Below are 24,194 nucleotides of genomic sequence, written 5' to 3' on the forward strand. Positions count from 1 at the left end.
TTTTAGTGCAGCTTTTGATATTATTGACCATAACCTGTTGTTGAAAAAAAAAAAAAAAAAAAAAAAAAAACTTGTGCTATGGCTTTTCAACCTCTGGCTCTGAATCCACATTATGGCATCTATCTCATAGAACTCAAAAGGGTTTTATTTAATGGAATCTTCTCTAATGTCAAACACGTAAAGTTTGGTGTACCGCAGGGCAGCTCTCCAGGCCCTCTACTCTTTTCTATTTTTACAAATAACCTGCCACTGGCATTAAACAAAGCATGTGTGTCCATGTATGCTGATGATTCAACCATATATGCATCAGCAACCACAGCTAATGAAGTCACTCAAACCCTGAAATAGCTGCAGTCTGTTTTGGAATGGATGGCCAGTAATAAACTGGTCCTGAACATCTCTAAAACTAAGAGCATTGTATTTGGTACAAATCATTCCTTAAGTGCTAGACCTTAGCTAGACCTCAGCTAAATCTGGTAATGAATGGTGTGGCTGTTGAACAAGTAGAGACGACTAAATTACTTGGCGTTACCTTAGATTGTAAACTGTCATGGTCAAAACATAAAAATTAAATGGTTGTAAAGATGGGGAGAGGTCTAGCCGTAATAAAGAGATGCTCCGCTTTTGACACCACACTGCAAAAAGCAAGTTCTACAGGCTCTAGTTTGGTCTAATCTTGATTATTGTCCAGCCGTAGGGCTGGGGGAAATGACCATATATATTGTGTGACGATAGACATTTTTTTATCGTTTCATAGTACGCTCTATAGTTTATTTTGTTGTGTCGCAAATCACACTCTTTACGGCAATATTTTTAGTCAATTGGACGACGCTTTGAGTCCTTCCACACAGCTGCAACACAAACAAACATGGAGGAGAGTGAACGTGACACAGAGCACGGAGACACAGAGCTCATACCTAAGAGAGGGGCTACTTTGGTCGCATGGATGTGGTTTGGGTATGACAAATCTGACACGGACCAGAAACCCGTCCTCTGCAAAATATGCCGTAGGCCGGTCCCAACAACAAGCTCAAACATCACTAACCTCTTACCACCTATGCAAGAAACAAGCGAAACAGTACAGAGAGAGTGTCTACGGATGAGACCCAAAAAAGTACAGTCGAGTGCTCAAAACAAACCCCCGACTCAGACGTTGCAAGAGGCTTTTGCCTGCGGCACACCATATGGCAAAGAATCATGAAGATGGAACAAGATAACAGCTGCCTTTACAACTTATATCTACAAGGACATGGCCCCAATTTACAGTCGAGAAACAGGTGTTTCGTGAGTTGGTGCCAACACTTAACCCAAGGTACCAAATTGATATGTGACACGTATCAATGCCAAAATAACATGCAAAACAGGCAAGCCCCCAAAAATATATTTTAGGCCTATATTTATTTTGTTTGCAACTATAGTTGAAGTGTTTTCTATTTACCTGTTTAGAGATATTAATATTTTGTTACGTGCTTAATTGAACATTTTTAAAGTTTCTAAATGAAAAGGAGGAATAATGTAATGTATGAGGAAGTACCTTTTATTTGTTGAGTAGAATTCAAAATGTAATAAGAAATATGCCTTTACATGTGGTCATTCATTGAATTTACAAAAAAATGTGCTATATCGTGATATGTATTGTTATCGGCATATGAGATTTTGGCTTTTGCAACAGCTAATGGGGATCCTAACAAAATACCAAAAAACACTTGTTCTGTGGTGGTCGCTGCAGTAGGGAGGAAAGACAACATGTGCTAGTCACACAGTTGTTAGCTGTTTTTTTTTAACACAGCAATTCTGAGCCAGGACAAGCACAATCAAATCAATTGTGGTCGGACTCCCTCTAATCATTTGTGTGTATTAATCGTTTCAATAAACACAGACAAGCTCAGTGCATATAGTTGATTTGGTTAAAACACATAGTATGTGTCTATATGGAAAAATATGTTTAAAAACTTCGACCAATCGAAAGAACAGACCAAGATCGTGGTCAAACAAGATTTTTTTTTTGTCGGGGCCACCCCTATTCTGAATAATAACTGCCATTGTGTGTTCTCTTCTTTAAAGTTCTAATGGCTGCTGTATTAAACATTTAGCAAACAAGAACTTGAATCCCTCTTCGAACAGTCTATTAGTATAAGAAATGCTAAAAGAAAAAAAAAAAAAAATGTCCAGCAAGCTATTCTAGTCTAGCTTTTCCTGGGACTCCAAGAGCTAAGTAGCGTTTTTTTTTTTAGGTAGATACGGCAACGGAGAGGAGGTGCATATTGCGCAAGACACAGAGGCTATAATTTAGAAGCTTATGCATAACACACACTCACACTGGTTCATCTGGCATCTACTGCCATACCTCGTTCAAAGGCACTTAAACATTTTGTCTTGCCCATTCACCCTCTGAATGGCACACATGCACAACCCATGTCTCAAGGCTTAAAAATTCTTCTTTAACCGATCTACACTGATTTGAAGTGGACTTAACAAGTGACATCAATAAGAGATCATAGCTTTCATCTGGATTCACCTGATCAGCCTGGATAGGTTTTACTGGGGGAGCTCAGGTAATGTAATTATGTGCATGAGCACAAATCACCACATCTGTATTTTAGTCCTGTCCGAATCTGCCATGCAAGTAATTTTTACTTGGCAGGAAGGTTATTATCCCATCCTTAAAAACCTACAGTTTTTCGGGCAAACTCTCACGTCCTCTGATAACACATATCCTGTGCGAATCATCATCCCTGTGTATTGAAGGATATTACTGAGTAACACGTGCTGCACCCAGTTTGGGTAAGAACATAGGAACAAATTAATGCTTAAAACAAAAGTGCTTTGCATGTAGTCTACAAATGGATCTGTTTCGTCACATATCAACTTAAAGTGCCTATTCCTCTTCCGCAAATGTCAGTTAATTCAATTTGTGCATAGGTTACAGTTCATGGTTGTTATTGATATGTCTTGTCATTTTGACTTTCGTCGAAATGAAGGCCATTCGGCCAATATTAGGCCATCCCTAGACATTTAAAACACCTTCCTACCTAGAAGAGCCTCCAGGCTTCCGTCATAATTATCCATTTTGAATGAGGAAAACAATTATTACGGGGCAGTTGGGTAAAGCTAATCCCATCCGAATCGTCCACTGGAAAAACTGACATGCTGGGGTAGTAATTACATCACCTACATTCTATAGTAATACTAGTCCGGTGTGAATAGGGCTTTAGTCATGGAAAGAGCAGGATGTTTTGTACACTCAGTGCATCTCAATCTTGACCAGGATTAGGCCGATCTATTTTGGGTGCAATTTGAATGGAATTGATGGGAGAGAAAAAGACTGCGGCAATGATATTTGAGTGAGGCTGTTATAAAACTCTTTACGATGAAAGAATAAGGTGACCCCCGAAAGCCAGATGGAGAAGTGTAAATTAGACTCGCATTATCATTATATTACTGTAGCTGCAGCAAATGTAGTCCTTCCTTTTACAAGACAAAAAGTTACCATGAGATGATAAACTCATTGAACTACACTCCGTAGTGAGAAGCGGTGTCCCCACCATGAGCGTTGATGATTGGTCAAGCAGAGAGGAGGCCGTTGAGAAGACAGATTTAGACAGCGCATATCATTTAACAGTGCCATTTCACATCATGCTTTTCATATAAATAATTTATTATAAATTTACCGGTTTCTTGCAGTTATTTATCCTGGGAAAAGGGAGAGGGTTTGGGCTGGATATCTCTAACCCGGTTCCCACTATTTAACCCTAGTCTGAAGCAGCCTAGTCTCCTGAAACATCCTGTACAACTAACGTTTTGGGAAAGTTACCTGCAGGTTGTTGAGAGGGTCCATCTTCATGACTGGCCCAACAGTGCTGAGGGGGAGGCTGACTTCAATGGTCTGGTTTGGGCCAAGAGGGGTGAGGACCTGGAGTGGGCCGGCAGGGGCCAGTCCAAAACTAGAGAGAGAAGAGTTCCAGTCAGAACTAGAAAAAAAATTAAAATCACATTCACACCAGAGATGTTTCCTTATGACCGTCATATAGACTTCCGCTCACCTGTTCCTGTTGAATTGGATGGCGAAGTCAGTCATGACGCTCATGGCCTTGTTGGTGAGGACCAGCTCCATCTGGATGACTCCAGCACGCCGGGCGAAGGTCCCAGAGATCTCCAGACCTTTAGCCTTCATGGCTGGGAGCCACACCTGAGGATAGAGGATACCATAAGAGGAACAGTTTGTATTAAACTACAGTTTGTATTAAATAATAATAATAATTCAATTTATTTGGCGGACACCATCAGGGCACTCAATGAAATATCACATTAACAGTAGAATCCGTTCATCAAGTCAGAAAATCAAGAGCATCAATCAAAGTACAATTTAAAATCAAAAAGGACAACACGAAACAGGACAGGTAAAAATAAGGAAGGGTTGGGTAGAGGATCCAAACATGGTTAAGGGTAAGGTTTGTGTTGGAGGGGACACAGTGATACTGGGAGAGCACAGAAGTAATGTAGGACAGAGTCAATCATAGACCATAGGTATCCTTGAAGAGGTGTGTTTTCAGTTTTTTTTTTATGAGATAGCCATCTGTATGTTGTAAGTATGGGGGAAGTGCATTCCAGAGCCTGGGTGCCGAGCAACTGAAGGCTCGGGCACCCATGTTGGAGATGCGGGGGGTGACAAGGAGACCACCAGAGGGGCGGAAGGGGGCATAGACTGGGAGAACATCAGGTGGGTACCATGTTGTGGAGAGCATGGAGGACTGTCTTCAGCATGATCATCTAGGAACATATAGGCCTAGTAGTTACAGTGCATTCGAAAAGTATTCAGACCCCTTGACTTTTTCACACATTGTTACATTACAGCCTTATTCTAAAACGCCTTTAATTTGCCCCCCCCCTCCCCTCAATCTACACACAATAACCCATAATGACAAAGCAAAAATTGTTTTGAAATGTGTTATTTTGTTTTACTGAAATATCAAATTTACATAAGTATTCAGACTTTTTACTCAGTACTTTGTTGTAGCACCTTAGACAACGATTACAGCCTTGAGTCTTCCTGGATATGACACAAGCTTGGCACACCTGTATTTGGAGAGTTTCCCCCATTCTTCTCTGCAGATGTTCTCAAGCTCTGTCAGGTTGGATGGGGAGCGTTGCTACACAGCTATTTTCAGGTCTCTCCAGAGATGTTTGATTGGGTTCAAGTCCGGGCCACTCAAAAGACATTCAGAGACTTGTCCCGAAGCCACTCCTGTGTTGTCTTAGCTGTGTGCTTAGGGTCATTGTCCTGTTGGAAGGTGAACCTTCACCCCAGTTGGAGATCCTGATCGCTCTGGAGCAGGTTTTCATCAAGGATCTCGCTGTACTTTACTCCGTTCATCTTTCCCTCGATCCTGACTAGTCTCCCAGTCCCTGCCAATGAAAAACATTCCCACAGCATGATGCTGCCACCACCATACTTTACTGCAGGGATTAGTGCCAGGTTTCCTCCAGAAGTGACAATTGGCATTCAGGACAAAGGGTTCAATCTTGGTTTCATCAGACCAGAGAATCTAGTTTCTCATGGTCTGAGAGTCCTTTAGGTGCCTTTTGGCAAACTCCAAGCGGGCTGTCATGTACCTTTTACTGAAGAGTGGCTTCCGTCTGGCCACTCTACCATAAAGGCCAAATTGGTGGAGTGCTGCAGAGATGGTTGTCCTTCTGGAAGGTTCTCCCATCTCCACAGAGGAACTCTGTAGATCTGTCAGTGACCATCGGGTTTCTTGGTCACCTCCCAGCTCTAGGAAGATTCTTGGTGGTTCCAAACTTCTTCCATTTAAGAATGAAGGAGGCCACGGTCTTCTTGGAGACCTTCAATACTGACATTTTTTGGTACCCTTCCCCAGATCTTTGCCTCGACACAATCCTGTCTCGGAACTCTACGGACAATTATTCTGACATGCATTGTGAACTGTGAGACCTTATATAGACAGGTGTGTGCCTTTCCAAATCATGTCCAATCAATTGAATTTACCACAGGTGGACTATAATCAAGTTGTAGAAACGTCAAGGATGATCAATGGAAACAGGAGGCACCCAAGCTCAATTTCAAGTATCATAGCAAAAGGGTCTGAATACTTACATTTTTAATACAATGTATAAAAACCTGTTTTTGCTTTGCCATTATGGAGTACTGTGGGTAGATTGATGAGGGCATTTATTTATTTAATCCATTTTAGAGTAAGGCTGTAACGTAACAAAATGGTATCAATACTATCATATTAAGTGTACTACCATACTCTATAGACACTCACTGTCTTGGGTGGAATGTATGCTCCCATCGGCATGCCAACCCCCCCTCCGAGGTCAAAGAGGTCTCCAAGGCCGCCTCCCACAGGAGCGTTTAGAGAGGTTGGCATCACAGCAGGAGCTGCGCCAAAACCAGCCCCCATCTTTGGATGAGAGACCATGTTAAAGAGCTGAACATCAAAAAATTGCACCAAAATATTATTTTTCCAAATTAAAAGTTAAACAACCAGGCTTACCGCAGGACTCCCACCAATATCTCCTCCAAGCTGAGGGGAGAGAGAGAGAGAGGAGTTCAGTTTAGACATTATTAGAATGTTACACCTTATTCCAGCAGGATGAGGGAGATGCTAGAAGAAAGACTGAGCGAGGGAGGTGGGTGTGTGATGAGGGGTTGCTAAGATAACCATGTTCCATGACATATGAAAAGCATGGTTTAAAACTGGGGAAGGTGAGATGAGAGCATACAGAACAGTGTTCTATATCTATGATGAGAGCTACTGGAGGGTCATATGGAGGTCGAAGAGCACAGGACGAGCATCATGTATTCAGGTATCTCAGAAACTGTAAATGCCAACTGTTTGCCAGCACAGTAGTCAGTTAGGTGGTTACACAGAGAAATCAGTATCGAAATACATCACTATCACACCACTATTACACCTGCATTGTTTGCTGTTTGGGGTTTTAGGCTGGGTTTCTGTACAGCACTTTGAGATATCAGCTGATGTACGAAGGGCTATATAAATAAATTTGATTTGACTATCAAAAAAATAAAAATTATGAAGAGATGAGTGCAAATGGAAACCAGAAATGAATAGGGCCTAAACATCTAGAGTAGCGTGTTAAAATCATAACAAATAAAGCTCGCTACAGTAAGTAAGGGCTTTTGGAACAACAAACACAACAAGACCTACAAAAGGTCTCAGAGGCCTGAAATAAACTTAAAAAAGGAACTAAAGAAACTTGAGACGATAGGAAACATCTCTGATCTACTACAACAGACAGTGACACTGCAGCTAGAGATGGGGAGAGGTCACAGTACAGCACAGGGTACCATAAGGGGACTCCAGTCTAGTCTGTCTAGGAGCCTCTACTGATGCCCCTCAACCAACCTCAGCAGGGGGGCTGTGCTCAGTAGAGCTGTGGTCAGGGGGGCTGTCAGTGTGACTGTAGTCAGTGTAGGTGTAGTCAGTGTGGGTGTACACTGGCGACGGGGGCTGAGGTGACGGAGACTGTGGAGGGTCCGTCCAAAGGGGAACGTGTGGCTGATGGCAGGATGAATACAGTAGGGTTGTCATGTCAGATGTATTCATTGACATGGAACAATCAGGATGCATCAAGCACAGAGAAAGAATATTGAAGAGGTGAATACAGGACAGTATATATACACACACACACACACACACACACAGCAATGATAATGCCCTACTACTAGGCTTGGGCAGTTTACCAGCGTATTTGGAAAAGCCACAGGATGGTTTTTCCAATAAATAAAAGAAAAGAAAATGTGATGTGATGACGTTACACTTGTATGCGATTCACTACTAAATGTTTACCATCAGATATCTTATAAGAGCTTTCTGCCAGAAGTGAAAGCGCTCTGGATAAATTCTGTACAGCTGCCATTTATTCCCCGTGCTTCCTACGATCGCCACCCCCCTGCCGTTGTTCTCCCATCTGCTCCATGTATATATGCTGCTCTTCCTTCAGAAAAACATTCATCACAACTTTTTGCAAATGTATAGGTCCACACTCACCGAAAATGACCTTCTGTAGCTACTAGCTATGCGTGTATAATTTTATGTGCTGCGTTTTTAGCGCTCCCTTGTGTGCTATGCCGGTATTACCGTAAATCCAGGAATGAGAGAAGGACAGTGACAATATAAAAGTCTGGATACCACCCAAGCCTAGCTGCTACATCTAACTAATGATGATGTAATGTAATGTGATGTGTGACTATAGCTATGTCCTCTCCCTCCTTGTACTTTAGTTACCGGTTCAGACTCATCCATCTGCAGGGTGTGGCATTAAAAGAAAGAAAAAAAGAGGAAAACACTCAGTCAAAAATAAAAAAAATGGACTATGTTCACTGGTTGACCAGGGGTAGCAGCACAGCAGGCTACAGTGAGGTACCTACCAGGCTGTCCAGACCTCCACCAAGGAGATCCATGCCCCCCATCTGCATGCCAGAGGTAGAGGGGGTGGGACCAGTGGTGGTGGGGGGTGCCAGGTCCAGGTTGAGAAGGTCCCCCAGGAGGTCTCCCTGGGAGGGGATGATAGAGGGGGCAGCTTCAGGGGCAGAGCCCCCAGCAGCATTGCCCACATCTGGGCATTCCATACCCTCTCCTCTGGGGGATGGAGAGACCAGGACAGAGAGAGTTAGAGACAACTGCAAAGATTCACCACAATAAAAGGGGTTATTTAAGAACTTCAGTTGTTTAACCTGGTTTGAATTACTAAACGCAATGTTTTGAGCTAAAAATGTAAAGAGAAGCCTAGTCTCAGCCAAGCTAAATTACCTGGAACTCTTGATTCAATAAACCAACCCTGCTTAATATTGGTCCTAAGGTTATTTGAGGGAACACCATTGGCACATCTTAAATGCAATGAAAATAACAATTAAATGGCATTAAGATTTAATTTAAAATCAGCCCATTACTGTGTGCTGCACTTCATGTCTGCTGGGAACACAGCCTCATGTGAGATCTTTCGGACAACTCTGATTCATTGAATGTGGCTTAAGCCAGTATAAAATAAAGGTATGCTTTACACAAAGTAAAGACTGGGTGTACTCTAGGGGTAAATAACACTACTTGGGGGACTTACTTGGGTGCAAATAAGGTGTTTAGTTAGGGAAACTCAAGTGGGCCCTAAAAGTGTGTGTGTGTGAGACTCACGATCCAGTGCGTGCGGGGAGCCTTTTGTGCATCACACCGCGGCTGCCCTCCACGAAGGCACTGGGAGGCTTGTGGTAGACGGAGGCCAGCGTGCCGATGTGGCAGATGAGCTCCTCCAGCAGGGTGGGCTCAATCAAGTCTGTCTCCTCTGAGATCAGAGGCTTCTCGGCCAGCACCACCTCCTTGGCAGCCACAGGGTCAGTGGAGAGCAGACGCCAGTAGATGTAGCCACGGTCTCGCAGGTCCGGGTTGTCAGAGTCCTGCAGACAAGAGATTGAGAGGATGACTGATGTGGTGCATAATAAATAGTAACTGCTTCACAGACTCCGCTCTCTGCCTGTTCTTCTCACTTATGTCATGTCAGATACTAAGCAAATAATCTAAGAGTCAGGTTAGGTTCGATTCCCTGAGGGGTATAAACTAGAATAATCTACTCAGTCAATAATAAGAAAATTCAAGGAAAGATTTGAACAGCATCAGCAAGGCTTAGAAGTAAGACACGCGGTACAAGGACATAAAAACTAGAACATCGAATATATTTTTGGTCCTGGCAGCTTCCTGGCAGTGTTGAAACTCCCCTGGCACTAAACTCCGAAGTTAATGACAACTCCCACAGTCTGAGGAGAGAGATGAACTACTCATAAAACACACAAATAAAGGTGTTTATTTAATGCTACACTCAAACTCAAAAACACTCCATCTCATCAGAAATAGTAGGGTACCGTTTATGGTGACGTTGTCACACTGGCTGTCAACTTGACACATTTCAATGAGTATCCCACTTTTCATGTTGTCTCAGCAGTGCTGGAATGACTAGGCCCTATCGTCTGGCAGACGCCACACGTTCATGCGTCATTCCATTTGTGGGAGGGGGAGAATCATGAATAAAAGCAGCCATTTCAATAGTGTCCCAGCAGGCTAGTTATTTATGAAGTGAAAGACATTAGTGACAGCCACAGGAAGCACAGTAAATAAAATTGTGCCCTTGTTGTCAGGTTAGTCAAGGACATCCCATAGTAATTAGACCAATAAAAGAGCTACAAGCATTTAGACTACCCCACCAAGATCACAGCCCACTTGTAAACTGAGTTGTTCCCATTAGCATTTGAGCAGAACACAATCTTTTTGTCCTTATTTTTGACCTTCCCTTTGTCCTGGTGTGTTGCTTGGCTGATTGGCATATTTAGGATAACACTTGAAGGTGTTCCAGACTTTCTGGAGAAAAGGGTAAGCTAATTGTTGGGAGATGTATAGTCCTGTCTTCCATCTCTCCAACTTACTTTGGGAATTCAAAGTGAAGACAATCTGGTTTCTGTTCTTCTACTGGGCAATTAGTGACAACTGACATGGCCTGAAGGCTCTGGCATAAGAAGCATTGGTGTGAGACTGTGGCTGATTAGATCCCTGCTGTTGACGGTGTGTGTGTGTACACCCCAGGACACTCACCTGTGTGGCCAGGCTCAGCACCTGCTGCACCAGCTCCTGAGTCTCAGTGGGTTTCTTCAGGAACAGCTTCACTATGGCTGTCAGCAGCTGCAGTTGCACCTGGGAAACCAGAGCAGACGAGACCAGATATAACTCACACATACAGGGTAGCCTAGTGGTTAGAGCGTTGGACTAGTAACCGGAAGGTTGTGAGTTCAAACCCCCGAGCTGACAAGGTACGAATCTGTCGTTCTGCCCCTGAACAGGCAGTTATAACCCACTGTTCCCAGGCAGTCATTGAAAATAAGAATGTGTTCTTAACTGACGCTCTAACTACTAGGCTATGCTGCCGCCCCAGCAACCCCTCTTTTTCAAAGTCAGCCAGTCAAGTATAGGGCTACCCTCTCTTGCTATAGGGTAGTAATGCAGCCCCCCCCAATATCTCCCAGTATGCACAGAATGGTTCCATTGAAGCCTGTTTACAGTGAGCAGTAAACAGCATATTGTTAGAATCCCAAATGGCACCTTATTCCCTATGTAGTGCACTACTTGGGACCAGGGCTAATAGTGCACTATATAGGGAATAGGGTGCCATTTGGGACATGTCCCATGTGTGAGTGAATCAGACCTGGGTGCTCTCGTCGTGGAAGCCCTCCAGAAAGCTCTCCAGCAGTTCGTCAGCGTTGTCGATCCTCTCAGCATACTCTCCTACAATCCAAATCATGGCTGCCCGCGCCTCTGGCTCATCCAGGGAGTCCAGGTTCTCACACAGCGTGGCGATCACACTCTCATACCTGGGAACAGACAATGGTTAGGAACTAATGATTCAATACCAAGTCATTGTCCACACACAGACGGAAAAACATGTTCAAATGGGAAATAGGTTTGCAGTCATTTTTTTTTCTTTTCTCTCATTTTACCATATTTATCAACTGTTGTCAGTTGAATATAAAATGTTATCGACTCTGCAGCATTCCTCGAGAATGGTATTAGCATAAATGCCAACACAGCATCTGAACAGGATGTGCTGGAGCAGTAATGCGAGCCGAGGGCAAGGCAATAGAATCTGTTCATGCTGTTGCATAGACAAAGAAACATTTCACAGCCTTTGAATCTTCACTTCACTAAATTATAGGACTTTTTTTTGTTTAACTCTGTGCCCCTGTATTTACATGACTGCACATAATAAAATATTTTGTGGGCTTTCTTGCGAGCACAATTACTAAACTTCATGCTGGATGAACTGTTATTTTCTGCATCACTTTTTGCTGGAGGAGAAAGAAAAAGAGGAAAAAAAGGGAACAGAATGTCTTTAAAATAAATGACAATGATTCACTACCCAACACCTAAAAAGACCAAGAAAAGAGTTACCAAACAGTACGCAATCATCCATTTCCTGGCATAAATAAAATGTCGGAATATACAGCAACAGCTAACAAACTTAATTACAGAGTAATGCAGGTTCAATGAGTGACTCGTGGCTGTGAGGTCATGTTCAGTAAACAGCAGTCCAGTAAGTTAAGTAGGTGTAGGGCGACATGGACTGGGTTTCAAGTGGGTAGGAGGTTTGTCTCTGTCTATGTGGCACATGGATCCAGCCTACTGAGCCTTGATAGAGTAGGGGTCAGGCTCTGCCTGGGGCTGCCTGGGCGTTGTCAGGGGCAAGGATTCAGCACTACGCACTGCGGACTGACACCTTGCATATCTATGAGTGAGAGAGGAGTCTTCATTCGGCCCAAAATCTCATTTTCATGCCTTTCACGATGAAAGCCAAGCAGAAAACCCGCTGTCAGGGTAATGAGCTTTCTCGCTACCTCTCAGGCCTCTCTAGGCCTCTCAGACCTCTCTACCTCTGGGTGGCAGTGAGCCGGAACAGACAGGGCTCCAGTGTGTGTGGGTGCAGCTATGTGAGAGTACGAATGCATTTGCTAGTGCTAGTACGCTATGCTCGTCTTAAGTGACAACAGGAGAGACCATTTTAACAAGCATGGCAATCTCTGCTGAGGTGTAATACAACCTCTGTATGACTCATTGAATATCAATCTCCCTCAAAATTGTCCATGGCTGGTTTAGTCCATCGCTATACTTCTGGTTGCCTTAAACAATAATGAGATTGCCTGTCAGATCTCAACAGCCTATCTATCTTGATGGTTGGAATGGTTTCCCAGTAAAAATCTTGCACAGAAAAATAACACTACCCTACTTACATCTGTAAGTGCTGGTTAGACTCCTTCACTGATTAACTCAGTTGTGATATACGCAGTGCCTCTTCCATCCGTTATTCATTTCGCCTTATAATTGTGAAACGATTTGAGGATCCATTCATAGGAAAACCAAACACTAACTGGGTTATAAGAATTGCGAGCCCTATGGGCCCGGATCAAAAGTAGCATACTATATAGTGAATTGGGTGCCATTTGGGATGCGACACTGTGTAATAACCAGGCCTGGACCTGACCTTCAACAGGTGACCTACTTGTTTGGGTACTTGCGGAAGATGTCCTTGATGACCACGATGGCCTCCTGCACCACATAGTTGACCTTGGTCTGGATGAGGTCCAGCAGGGTGCTCACACAGCGCTCTGCTGATTGCTGACAGACAGACAGATGCTGTCAGCCAAACACAGAGCAGGCCAGAGAGACCCTACCAAAATCGGCATTATTCAGGCTTTCAATATTTATGGTGACAGTCATCTGGCTTGGTCATCACAAGCATGAAAAAGCCCCAACATTTCAGACATATATACTGCACATGCTGCACAGTAAACCCATGACACACATTCATTAGGCTGGCAGTAAAACAGTACAGTTAACATGAGGGTTTGCTGTATAGGACGTTAAAACACTATGTATATGATCTGTGTACAGTCGTGGCCAAAAGTTGAGAATTACAAATATTAATTTCCAAAGTTTGCTGCTTCAGTGTAGATATTACTATGGAATACTGAAGTATAATTACAAGCATTTCATGAGTGTCAACAGCTTTTATTGACAATTACATGAAGTTGATGCAAAGAGTCAATATTTGCAGTGTTGACCCTTCTTTTTCAAGACCTCTGCAATCCACCCTGGCATGCTGTCAATTAAATTCTCGGCCACATCCTGACTGATTGCAGCCCATTCTTGGATAATCAATGCTTGGAGTTTGTCAGAATTTGCGGGGGTTTGTTTGTCCACCCGCCTCTTGAGGATTGACCACAAGTTCTCAATGGGATTAAGGTATGGGGAGTTTCCTTGCCATGGACCCAAAATATTGATGTTTTGTTCCCCAAGCCACTTAGCTATCACTTTTGCCTTATGGCAAGGTGCTCCACCATACTGGAAAAGGTATTGTTCGTCACCAAACTGTTCCTGGATGGTTGGGAGAAGTTGCTCTCGGAGGATGCGTTGGTACCATTCTTTATTCATGGCTGTGTTCTTAGGCAAAATTGTGAGTGAGCCCACTCCCTTGGCTGAGAAGCAACCCCACACATGAATGGTCTCAGGATGCTTTACTGTTGGCATGACACAGGACTGATGGTAGCGCTCACCTTGTCTTCTCAGGACAAGCTTTTTTCCGGATGCCCCAAACAATCGGAAAGGGGATTCATCAGATAAAATTACTTTACCCCAGTCCTCAGCAGTCCAATCACTGTACCTTTTGCAGAATATCAGTCTGTCCCTGATGTTTTACCTGGACAGAAGTGGCTTCTTTGATGCCCTTCTTGACACCAGGTCATCCTCCAAAAGTCTTTGCCTCACTGTGCATGCAGATGCACTCACACCTGCCTGCTACCATTCCTGAGCAGGCTCTGTACTGGTGGTGCCCCGATCATGCAGCTGAATCAACTTTAGGAGATGCTCCTGGCGCTTGCTGGACTTTCTTGGGCGACCTGAAGAATTCTTCACAACAATTTAACCGCTCTCCTTGAAGTCCTTGATGATCCGATAAATGGTTGATTTATGTGCAGCAATATCCTTGCCTGTGAAGCCCTTTTTGTGCAAAGCAATGATGACGGCACATGTTTCCTTGCAGGTAACCATGGTTGACAGAGGAAGAACAATGATTCCAAGCACCACCCTCCTATTGAAGCTTCCAGTATGTTTTTCAAATTCAAAATCACATGACAGAGTGATCTCCAGCCTTCTCCTCATCAACACTCACACCTGTGTTAACAAGAGAATCACTAAAATGATGTCAGCTGGACCTTTTGTGGGAGGTCTGAAATGTTTTTTGGAGATTCAATTAATTTGCATGGCAAAGAAAGACTTTGCAATTAATTGCAATTCATCTGATCACTCTTCATAACATTCTGGAGTATATACAAATTGCCATCACAAACTGTGACTGTGAAAATTAATATTTGTGTCAATCTCAAAACTTTTGGCCACGACTGTACAGCTACATCTCCTTTCCCTCTCTCACCTCCACTTTGATGGCACAGCGGCCGATGGCTCGGACTGCCTTCCGCACAAAGTCCACATCCACCTCAGTGGCATACTCCTTCAGCTCTGCCAGCACCTAAAAAAAAACACCAGCATGTAGTCACTGATACTGGCTTTCATCTTTCATCTGATCTAGGAATCACATTACTGCTTGTCCATGTTACTTTCCAAATTATTACTTATTAAAAAATAAAATAATTATGGCTTCTAAAGGTTCTAACTGTAACTGTGTGTGTGGGTCACCTGGGCGATGTTAGCTTGAGATGCCAGGCGGATCATGATGTCCAGTTTCTCCAGCTTGACGTAGATGGGGTCGTTGTACTTCACAAAGAACACCTTCATCTCATGCTTCAGAATCTCTGGGCTGCACAGAGAAAAATGTATGATTGCCATCAACAGAACATTTATTTGTCAGTTCAATAACGGTGGAATTAGCAGAATACAGCCAACACATCCAAACTATTTAATGTGCCGAGGAATCACTGGTAAAATCCCAAATGGCACTCTATTCCATATATAGTGCACTACCTTGGACCAGGGCCCAGGTCAAAATATGTGCACCATATAGGGCAGGGTGCTCCAGCCCTGTTCCCGGAGAGCTACTGTCCTATAAGTTAATTCCAAACCTTATTTAGCACATCTGATTCTAATAGTTGGTTGATAAGCAGAATCAGGTTAGTTACAACTGGGGTTGAAGTGAAAACCTACAGGAGGGTAGCTCTCCAGGAACAGGGTTGGAGAGCCCTGATATAGGGACGAGAGTGCTATTAGGACAGCACACACACTGAATAGCTGTATTAAGCTGCGACACTCATTTCTGTTGGTAGTCCCTTTATCCCTCCTACCGTTTCTGTACGATGAGGTTGATGTTCCTCAGGGCCACGTACTGCAGCTCGGGCTCTGCAGACAGCAGGGTGACCAGGGGCGGGGCCAGCTTCTTCAGCAGGGTGCCATAGTAGTCCAGGTCCTTAGGAAGCATCTCCATGAACTTCATCAGCACCTTGACAGCCGACAGCACCACCGCAGAGTTGGCATGGGACAGACGGGGGGTCACCCGCTCACAGATACTACAGAATGAGAGAGGGAGGGGAGGACAGAGATGAGACGAGTACAAATAGAGGGGAGGAGAGAACAGAGATGAGACGAGTACAAATAGAGGGGAGGAGAGAGTGGGGAAATGTACACTTAATATACAGCAGATGGACATGGACACTGACAGGGAGAATCAGTGTGTCAGATAAAGCAATAAACTAAGAGGCATCCGGTGCTTTCTGACCTCTGGGACTCGCGGTCATCGCGAGGGGTGTAGTTGGCCAGGCAGTCCAGAATGAAGATCTGACCCCACTCGGTGCACTCGTTGAGGGCCGTCAGCAGCTTGTTGATAGACTGGGGGTTCAAGTCCAGCAGGTTGCTGTTGGGGTGGGACTCTGCAATCTCAGACAGGGCTGCCACAGCATTTGCAACCACCTGAATGAGAAGGAGAGGGCCAGAAAATCAGCTAGTTAGACTGCAAGAGCACATACAGTGGGGCAAAAAAGTATTTAGTCAGCCACCAATTGTGCAAGTTCTCCCACTTAAAAAGATGAGGCCTGTAATTTTCATCATAGGTACACTTCAACTATGACAGCCAAAATGAGAAAATCACGTTGTAGGATTTTTTATGAATTTATTTGCAAATTATGGTGGAAAATAAGTATTTGGTCACCTACAAACAAGCAAGATTTCTGGCTCTCACAGACCTGTAACTTCTTCTTTAAGAGGCTCCTCTGTCCTCCACTCGTTACCTGTATTAATGGCACCTGTTTGAACTTGTTATCAGTATAAAAGACACCTGTCCACAACCTCAAACAGTCACACTCCAAACTCCACTATGGCCAAGACCAAAGAGCTGTCAAAGGACACCAGAAACAAAATTGTAGACCTGCACCAGGCTGGGAAGACTGAATCTGCAATAGGTAAGCAGCTTGGCTTGAAGAAATCAACTGTAGGAGCAATTATTAGGAAATGGAAGACATACAAGACCACTGATAATCTCCCTGATAATCTCCCTCGATCTGGGGCTCCACGCAAGATCTCACCCCGTGGGGTCAAAATGATCACAAGAACGGTGAGCAAAAATCCCAGAACCACACGGGGGGACCTAGTGAGTGACCTGCAGAGAGCTGGGACCAAAGTAACAGCCTACCATCAGTAACGCACTACACCGCCAGGGACTCAAATCCTGCAGTGCCAGACATGTCCCCCTGCTTAAGCCAGTACATGTCCAGGCCCGAAGTTTGCTAGAGAGCATTTGGATGATCCAGAAGAAGATTGGGAGAATGTCATATGGTCAGAAGAAACCAAAATATAACTTTTTGGTAAAAACTCAACTCGTCGTGTTTGGAGGACAAAGAATGCTGAGTTGCATCCAAAGAACACCATACCTACTGTGAAGCATGGGGGTGGAAACATCATGCTTTGGGGCTGCTTTTCTGCAAAGGGACCAGGACGACTGATCCGTGTAAAGGAAAGAATGGATGGGGCCATGTATCGTGAGATTTTGAGTGAAAACCTCCTTCCATCAGCAAGGGCATTGAAGATGAAACGTGGCTGGGTCTTTCAGCATGACAATGATCCCAAACACACCGCCCGGGCAACGAAGGAGTGGCTTCGTAAGAAGCATTTCAAGGTCCTGGAGTGGCCTAGCCAGTCTCCAGATCTCAACCCCATGGAATATCTTTGGAGGGAGTTGAAAGGCCGTGTTGCCCAGCAACAGCCCCAAAACATCACTGCTCTAGAGGAGATCTGCATGGAGGAATGGGCCTAAATACCAGCAAACAGTGTGTGAAAATCTTGTGAAGACTTACAGAAAACATTTGACCTCTGTCATTGCCAACAAAGGGTATATAAAAGTATTGTTTTGTTATTGACCAAATACTTATTTTCCACCATCATTTACAAATAAATTCATTAAAAATCCTACAATGTGATTTTCTGGATTTTTTCTCTCATTTTGTCTATCATAGTTGAAGTGTACCTATGATGAAAATTACAGGCCTCTCATCTTTTTAAGTGGGAGAACTTGCACAATTGGTGGCTGACTAAATACTTTTTTGCCCCACTATATCTCATTGCAGCCCACTAGGTTAACAGAAGTCATTCATTGCCAAACAGCGAATGGAGGCCATGACACTTCCCTCACATCTGACCATTTTTTACGTCACAGAGAGCATTACAGGACCCGTCCAGCACTGTCTCTGGTGATCTACCCCAGGCCCCTGTGATCCACACCAGGCCCCTCTTGTATCCACCCCAGGCTTCTGTCCTTGCACCAGTGAGGACAAATATCAGCAGAAGAGGGCAATGTCCTGCCTGCCCCCAAGACCTGCCTCAAAGTTCTGAGCTGCTGATTCCAGAGAACTGGCATGCAACTCAAGAAGCAGCAGCAGATTGACTGGACGCTGTTTACGGAGCTCACAATTCATCACAATCCTTGCCCCGGTGGGTCGAAAAGCAGAAGAGGGTGAGGTCCTTCTTGCCTGAGGCCTGCCTCAGAGAGTGCTGAGAGAGCTTGCGAGCAACTCTCAACAAGGAGCAGCAGCGGTGGATTGGAGAGATCAAAGACTTGCTTGAGAGACACCAGACTAACGTCCGTCCAGTTTGAGCTGGCGGGCAGCAGTAGATTGGCCAAACGCTGTGTACTATCGCCCGACCCCTTCTTTGCATGTCCACTGTGTGACATTTGTAACTAATCTGTATTTCACTCGAATATGTGGCATGAATATATGCAATGCTTACAATTGTCTACTACAAAAGGGGCAGTTATACAGACACTCCTTTAATTGTTATGGTCCCCTCGAACTTCAAAATGTTAAATGTGAACTGAAATGAACCCTGTTTTAAGAGCTACTGCAAGTCACTCTGAATAAGAACGTATACTAAATGACTTAATGTAACCTCTCATTCTTGAAAAGTAGGACTTTTAGCCAGTAGTCTAACCCAAGGTCAGGTAGTCTAGCAGGCTGGTCACCCTGCCATGGGCGCCTCACCATAGGGTTGGAGTCAGAGATGAGGTCCTTGAGGGTGTCTAGGAAGCCCTGGTCCTCCACCAGCTGGGCGTTGATGTCATGGAGCTTGGCCACACACACAGCTGCAGTCTTCCTCACGTAGGGGTCCTCGTCCTTCAGACATTTCCTCAGAGGCTCACACAGGTACTCAGTGATCTTGTCCACGCGGATGCAGCCCATAGTACGCACAGCCAGGGCCCGGATCAGGGGGTTAGGGTCCTCACAGTCCTGAAAGGGGAGGAGAGTCTCTGTTAGTTTTCACACACTGAGGAGTATTGAGATGTCACTAACAGTCCTCTAACTTAACAGACAGTGAGAAAACCTTTTAGAGCAATAGGTCAGTACTGTTTATCGGACCTGCCCTGGTTTTGTGCTTTACCTTGACGAAGGTGTTGACAGCCATGATGGCCATGTCAGGCTGGCTCTTGGCATAATTCATCAGGTACAGGTAGACTAGCTTCTTCAGCTCCAGGTTGTCAGTCTGCATGCAGTTCACCACATCTGGAAACAGGGCACTAGGGGAGGGGGAGACATAGATCATGAGGGTCTATGAAATCAGCTACTAGTGAATTATAGGATCTCTATGTGGGAGCAGAGTCAGGATGGGCACAACGATTGACCACATTCTCAGAGATGACACAGTGCCATCTGAGGGTGGCAATGGACAATGTTATAGCACATCTTTTCACCATGGGGTTCTGACATATTCTAACAGGATTCACCTGACATCTTTCCCAACGGTCATGGAGGCAATGACCTTCTTCACAGCCTCCTTCTTCTTCTCCTTCTTATCGCTGTTCAGCTCAGCTTTCAGCTCAAAGATCTCTCCTGCGCACACATGAAAATGGAACATAACAGATCGCAGAAGTGTGTGTACGTGGAGTAGTCATGCATAATGCAGCAGATCAAGCAAGACTGGTGTATATAACCAGTCACTGTAGGGTACCCTGCATATAACCAGTCACAACATAAACACATTTATTATTATTATAGAGATTCGGTTGACATAGAACTATTTGAACAGTTTGTGGTTGGGAGCCATTTTTTTCTATAACATTTTCTAGGTCTCCCTGACTGGTTACACAACATTTGGATTAGTGCCTAAAAACAAGTCATGACTCATGACTAATATGACAAGAGTAGCCTAAAGCTGAGCTCTGAATAAAGGTTAACAATAAATAGGCTAAATTGAAATTCACTTTGGAAAGTAATAGGTTATAAGACCTTTCTTTGTAGTGGTGAAATACTTGGAGTCCGTCATCTTGGATCCAAATTGTCGGTTCTCCTGCAAGGGAATGAGAGAGAAAGAAAGAGAAAAACAAGCACTGAAGTATTTTTTTCCTAAAAGGAGAGGGATCCACAAAGGAGAAAGGAAACTGTAAAAGTGCAAGTGTAGGCAAAATAGGAGGACGTTCTTTCTTCCATCACTTGGACACTTGGCTGTGATGTTTTTCTATGAAATAACACAATGGACAATGTGTAAAAACACATTGGTCGACTAAAAAACAGCACATACTCAATCAGCCAGCCTGACTGGTGGTGTCCTCTGGGGTCTACAGAATCTCAGTCTGCAGCCCTGCAGCACTATCCATTTCCTGTTGTTGAATTCCACTTTATCCTTTATGTGAAAGGTCTTCCCACAAAAACAAAAGAAACACAAGAAACACTACTCTATACTAAAAAGAAACATTGAAATTAGCAGGCTTTGAAAGTAAAAACGCTGTGAAAACAAAAGCATTTGTCTCTTATTTCACTGAACCCCCCCAACTTTAGAACAATATGATGAATTTTGGCAATGTGTCTCACATGTTGATGCAATATGAATGGTGCTGTAGCAGTCAGTGCATTGACTCCATTTCATCCATCATCATTAACACCCAGTATTAATACTTTTTTTCTGCACAAGGTAGCTCTATAGACAATGTAAAGTTAGACTGTATGAACAATAAAATAAAATAAATGCCACTACTACAACCATGTTATCACACCCTGCTCCCACAGTGATAATGCAGAGAGCACAATGTCTGTTGAGAGGCCGTCTGGATGGGCAAAGAGAACAATGGCAGGTGGAAGAAAAATGTTGCTGCCCACCTCCCTGTCACTGGCTGGACAAGTTTCTACATTTCAGTGCTGTGTGGTGGTGGTTCATTTGACAGGACCCTCAAATTCCCTGGGACTAAAAGTCGTAGGTCAACCCCTGATAGAGTAATGTTAGTTAAAATTTTATAGTTTGAGATGCATGAATAAATTGTGTTACCTACATTCAAATGTGTAGGACCTGTGTTAGCACTGCATCATGACCACCAGATCTGTGGCCCTTTGGGAACAAATATATGAACTGAGTATGATCACAGTAAGGCCTAATTGCTGAGTTATGGCAATAACTGGCGGTCAACAGCCAGCTGTCATAATGCAAATGTTGCTTCAACACAGACTGCCTTTGCATCTAACGTTAGCATGAAGTCAGTTATTCACCAAAGATACAAGTTGCTGTAAATTAATCACAATTTTTTAAAGGTTTAGTAAAGGAGCTGAAACTGACAAACAATGCGTGGCATTGACAGCGAACAGGAGCCATTCGACAGCTGTCAAAATCAAGCGTTTGACCGATTGTTATTAACTAACTAGGTTGCTAATAGTGTTAGCTAGATGGCACGCTAGCTGCTTAGCTACAACAGATGCTAGTTTAAATACCCGGGGCCATAAGAACATATTGAAATACCCTGTAAATTAGCTACTTATGTGGATTAGGTACAATGTTAAAAGCCCTGGCAAAATATGATCATCATAACTAACTAGTTAGACATTTTCACACTTCCTCATTGTGATTACTAACATTAGCCAACATTTAGCTAGCTAACCAGAATGGTTAGCATTACCTCGGCTCTGCTCTCATTCACCTCAAAAGCTAATTTGTATCAAGACAAATGTAATGGCACAAATTTGATTTTAAACATTGTTATCTTTCTAACTTTGATTGATCACTCACGCATAATTGATTAGCCCACTCCATGTTTGTTTGCTGAATGAACCTGATGCTCAACGACTGTATAATTAGCTAGCTAGCTGATGCTCTGCAGTCTGGCAAAAGAAATGACCTTCTAATGTAGGGGCTTAAGGAAGCATTTGCCGGGATAGTTAAGCTCTTAATCTATCGAACTATTTTCAAATCCAATTGCACAGAATTAACGTACCTACTGAAGTTAAAATTAGACACGACACAGTGTAAAACGGAACATAACATCGACAGACAGCTTACCGTGGCGAAGAGTGTTTAATTTGTCCTGGCTTCGTTCGTTCCCTCCCACTTGAAAATCGCCATCATATGTTGTTTTTTCACTTCCGACTACCGTAATAAGGTTATTTGGGGGGTAATAAGTGTTTTTGGGATTCTGGATGACCAGACAGCTAGCAACAATTACAATAAGCTGTCATGTGAGGAATCGTAGGTGGCTTGTTTCATCTTGTTCTTTTTTAACTTGGCAAGTAAGTTAAGAACAAATGCTTATTTAGAATGACACCTGGGAACAGTGGGTTAACTGCCTGTTCAGGGGCAGAACGACAGATTTGTACCTTGTCAGGTTGGGGATTTGAACTTGCAACCTTTCGGTTACTAGTCCAACACTAGGCTACCCTTCCGGCCCAATAAACATTGGAGATAAATTGTTGACATGTAAACTATATTTTAAGCCAAACCCATCTGTTTTACCCCATAGTTGGGTATGCATTGGTTTGTAGCCAAACTACCAACCCATCTATATGAACATGACTCATTTGGTGAGAATAATATCTTTCTTCAATTAACTAGGATATCAGATCACTATTTTCACATGATATACACTGAACAAAAATATACACGCAACATGTAAAGTGTTGGTCCGATGTTTCATGAGCTGAAATAAAAGATCCCAGACATTTTCCATATGCACAAAAAGCTTATTTCTCTCTACTTGTGTGCACTTTGCCAAGATAATCCATCCACCTGACAGGTGTGGCATATCAAGAAGCTGATTATACAACATGACAATGCTGGGGACAATAAAAGGCCACTCTAAAATGTGCAATTTTGTCACACAATGTCAGATGTCTTAAGTTTTGAGGGAGTGTGGAATTGGCATGCTGACTGCAGGAATGTCCACCAACTAGCTGTTGCCAGATAATTTTATGTTAATTTCTCTACCATAATCTGCCTCTAACATCGTTTTACGGCCTCACAACATCAGACCACGTGTATGGTGTTATGTGGGTTAGCGGTTTGCTCATGTCAACGTTATGAACAGAGTGCCCCATGGTGGGGTTATGGTATGGGCAGGCATAAACTATGGACAACAAACACAATTGCATTTTATCGATGGCAATTTGAATGCCTAGAGTTACCATGACGAGATCCTGAGGCCCATTGTCTTTCCATTCATCCGTGGCCGTCACCTCAGGTTTCAGCATGATAATGCACAGCCCCATGTGGCAAGGATCTGTACACAATTCCTGGAAGCTGAAAATGTCCCAGTTCTTCCATGGCCTGCAGACTCACCAGACATGTCACCCATTGAGCATGTTTGGGATGCTCTAGATCGACGTGTACGACAGCGTGTTCCAGTTCCCGCCAATATCCAGCAACTTTCGCAAAGCCATTGAAGAGGAGTGGGACAACATTCCACAGGCCACAGTCAACAGCCTGATCAATGCAAAGGAGATGTGTTACGCTGCATGAGGCAAATGGTGGTCACACCAGATACTGACTGGTTTTCTGATCAATGACCCTACTTATTTTAAGGCATCTGTGACCACCCGATGCATATCTGTATTTCCAGTCATGTGAAATCCATAGATTAGGGCCTAATTTATTTCAATTTACTGATTTCCTTGTAAGAACTGTAACTCAGTAAAATCTTTGAAATTGTTGCATGTTGCGTTAGTATTTTTGTTCAGTATAGACCAATCAGTCCATTTTCTTGAACAACTAGATATATGCCCAAACTGAGATTGAGCCTGATCACAGTATGATTTAAAAATATGTGAAAAAATGATCTGGATAACAAATCTCTCCCCCACACATACACACATGGCACTGAGCACGGACCGACACCGATGTTTCTTGGATGTCTTTTTTCAGTCTTGTCTA

The 24,194-nt window shown here is 43.6% G+C and overlaps 1 protein-coding gene across 6 annotated transcripts in view; it reads right to left on the bottom strand.

Moving 5' to 3' along the window:
• LOC118393258 (AP-1 complex subunit beta-1-like) overlaps nucleotides 1–23,624 on the bottom strand; it is a 54,178-nt gene extending 30,554 nt beyond the window's left edge. Inside the window, exons 1-19 of one of the 6 annotated variants that reach the window (XM_052461556.1) lie at nucleotides 23,450–23,624; nucleotides 20,297–20,357; nucleotides 19,795–19,900; nucleotides 19,452–19,587; nucleotides 19,055–19,300; nucleotides 16,303–16,493; nucleotides 15,872–16,093; nucleotides 15,270–15,390; nucleotides 15,007–15,102; nucleotides 13,078–13,193; nucleotides 11,230–11,395; nucleotides 10,623–10,721; nucleotides 9,177–9,436; nucleotides 8,417–8,627; nucleotides 8,274–8,291; nucleotides 6,519–6,548; nucleotides 6,288–6,425; nucleotides 4,044–4,189; nucleotides 3,815–3,944 (exon numbers count right to left, since the gene is read on the bottom strand). In XM_052461556.1, coding sequence (XP_052317516.1) covers nucleotides 3,815–3,944; nucleotides 4,044–4,189; nucleotides 6,288–6,425; nucleotides 6,519–6,548; nucleotides 8,274–8,291; nucleotides 8,417–8,627; nucleotides 9,177–9,436; nucleotides 10,623–10,721; nucleotides 11,230–11,395; nucleotides 13,078–13,193; nucleotides 15,007–15,102; nucleotides 15,270–15,390; nucleotides 15,872–16,093; nucleotides 16,303–16,493; nucleotides 19,055–19,300; nucleotides 19,452–19,587; nucleotides 19,795–19,900; nucleotides 20,297–20,357; nucleotides 23,450–23,533 — 2,577 coding nt within the window. In that variant the 5' untranslated portion in view covers nucleotides 23,534–23,624. Of the gene's footprint in view, nucleotides 1–3,814; nucleotides 3,945–4,043; nucleotides 4,190–6,287; nucleotides 6,426–6,518; nucleotides 6,549–8,273; nucleotides 8,292–8,416; nucleotides 8,628–9,176; nucleotides 9,437–10,622; nucleotides 10,722–11,229; nucleotides 11,396–13,077; nucleotides 13,194–15,006; nucleotides 15,103–15,269; nucleotides 15,391–15,871; nucleotides 16,094–16,302; nucleotides 16,494–19,054; nucleotides 19,301–19,451; nucleotides 19,588–19,794; nucleotides 19,901–20,296; nucleotides 20,358–21,333; nucleotides 21,359–22,061; nucleotides 22,211–22,266; nucleotides 22,310–22,331; nucleotides 22,929–23,449 lie in introns of those variants that run through there. The other 5 variants (XM_052461559.1, XM_052461562.1, XM_052461558.1 and 2 more) reach the window with 5 other exon arrangements.
• Nucleotides 23,625–24,194: the final 570 nt, after the last annotated feature.

The sequence above is a fragment of the Oncorhynchus keta genome, chromosome 14, assembly GCF_023373465.1.
Source record: "Oncorhynchus keta strain PuntledgeMale-10-30-2019 chromosome 14, Oket_V2, whole genome shotgun sequence".
Lineage (NCBI taxonomy): Eukaryota > Metazoa > Chordata > Actinopteri > Salmoniformes > Salmonidae > Oncorhynchus > Oncorhynchus keta.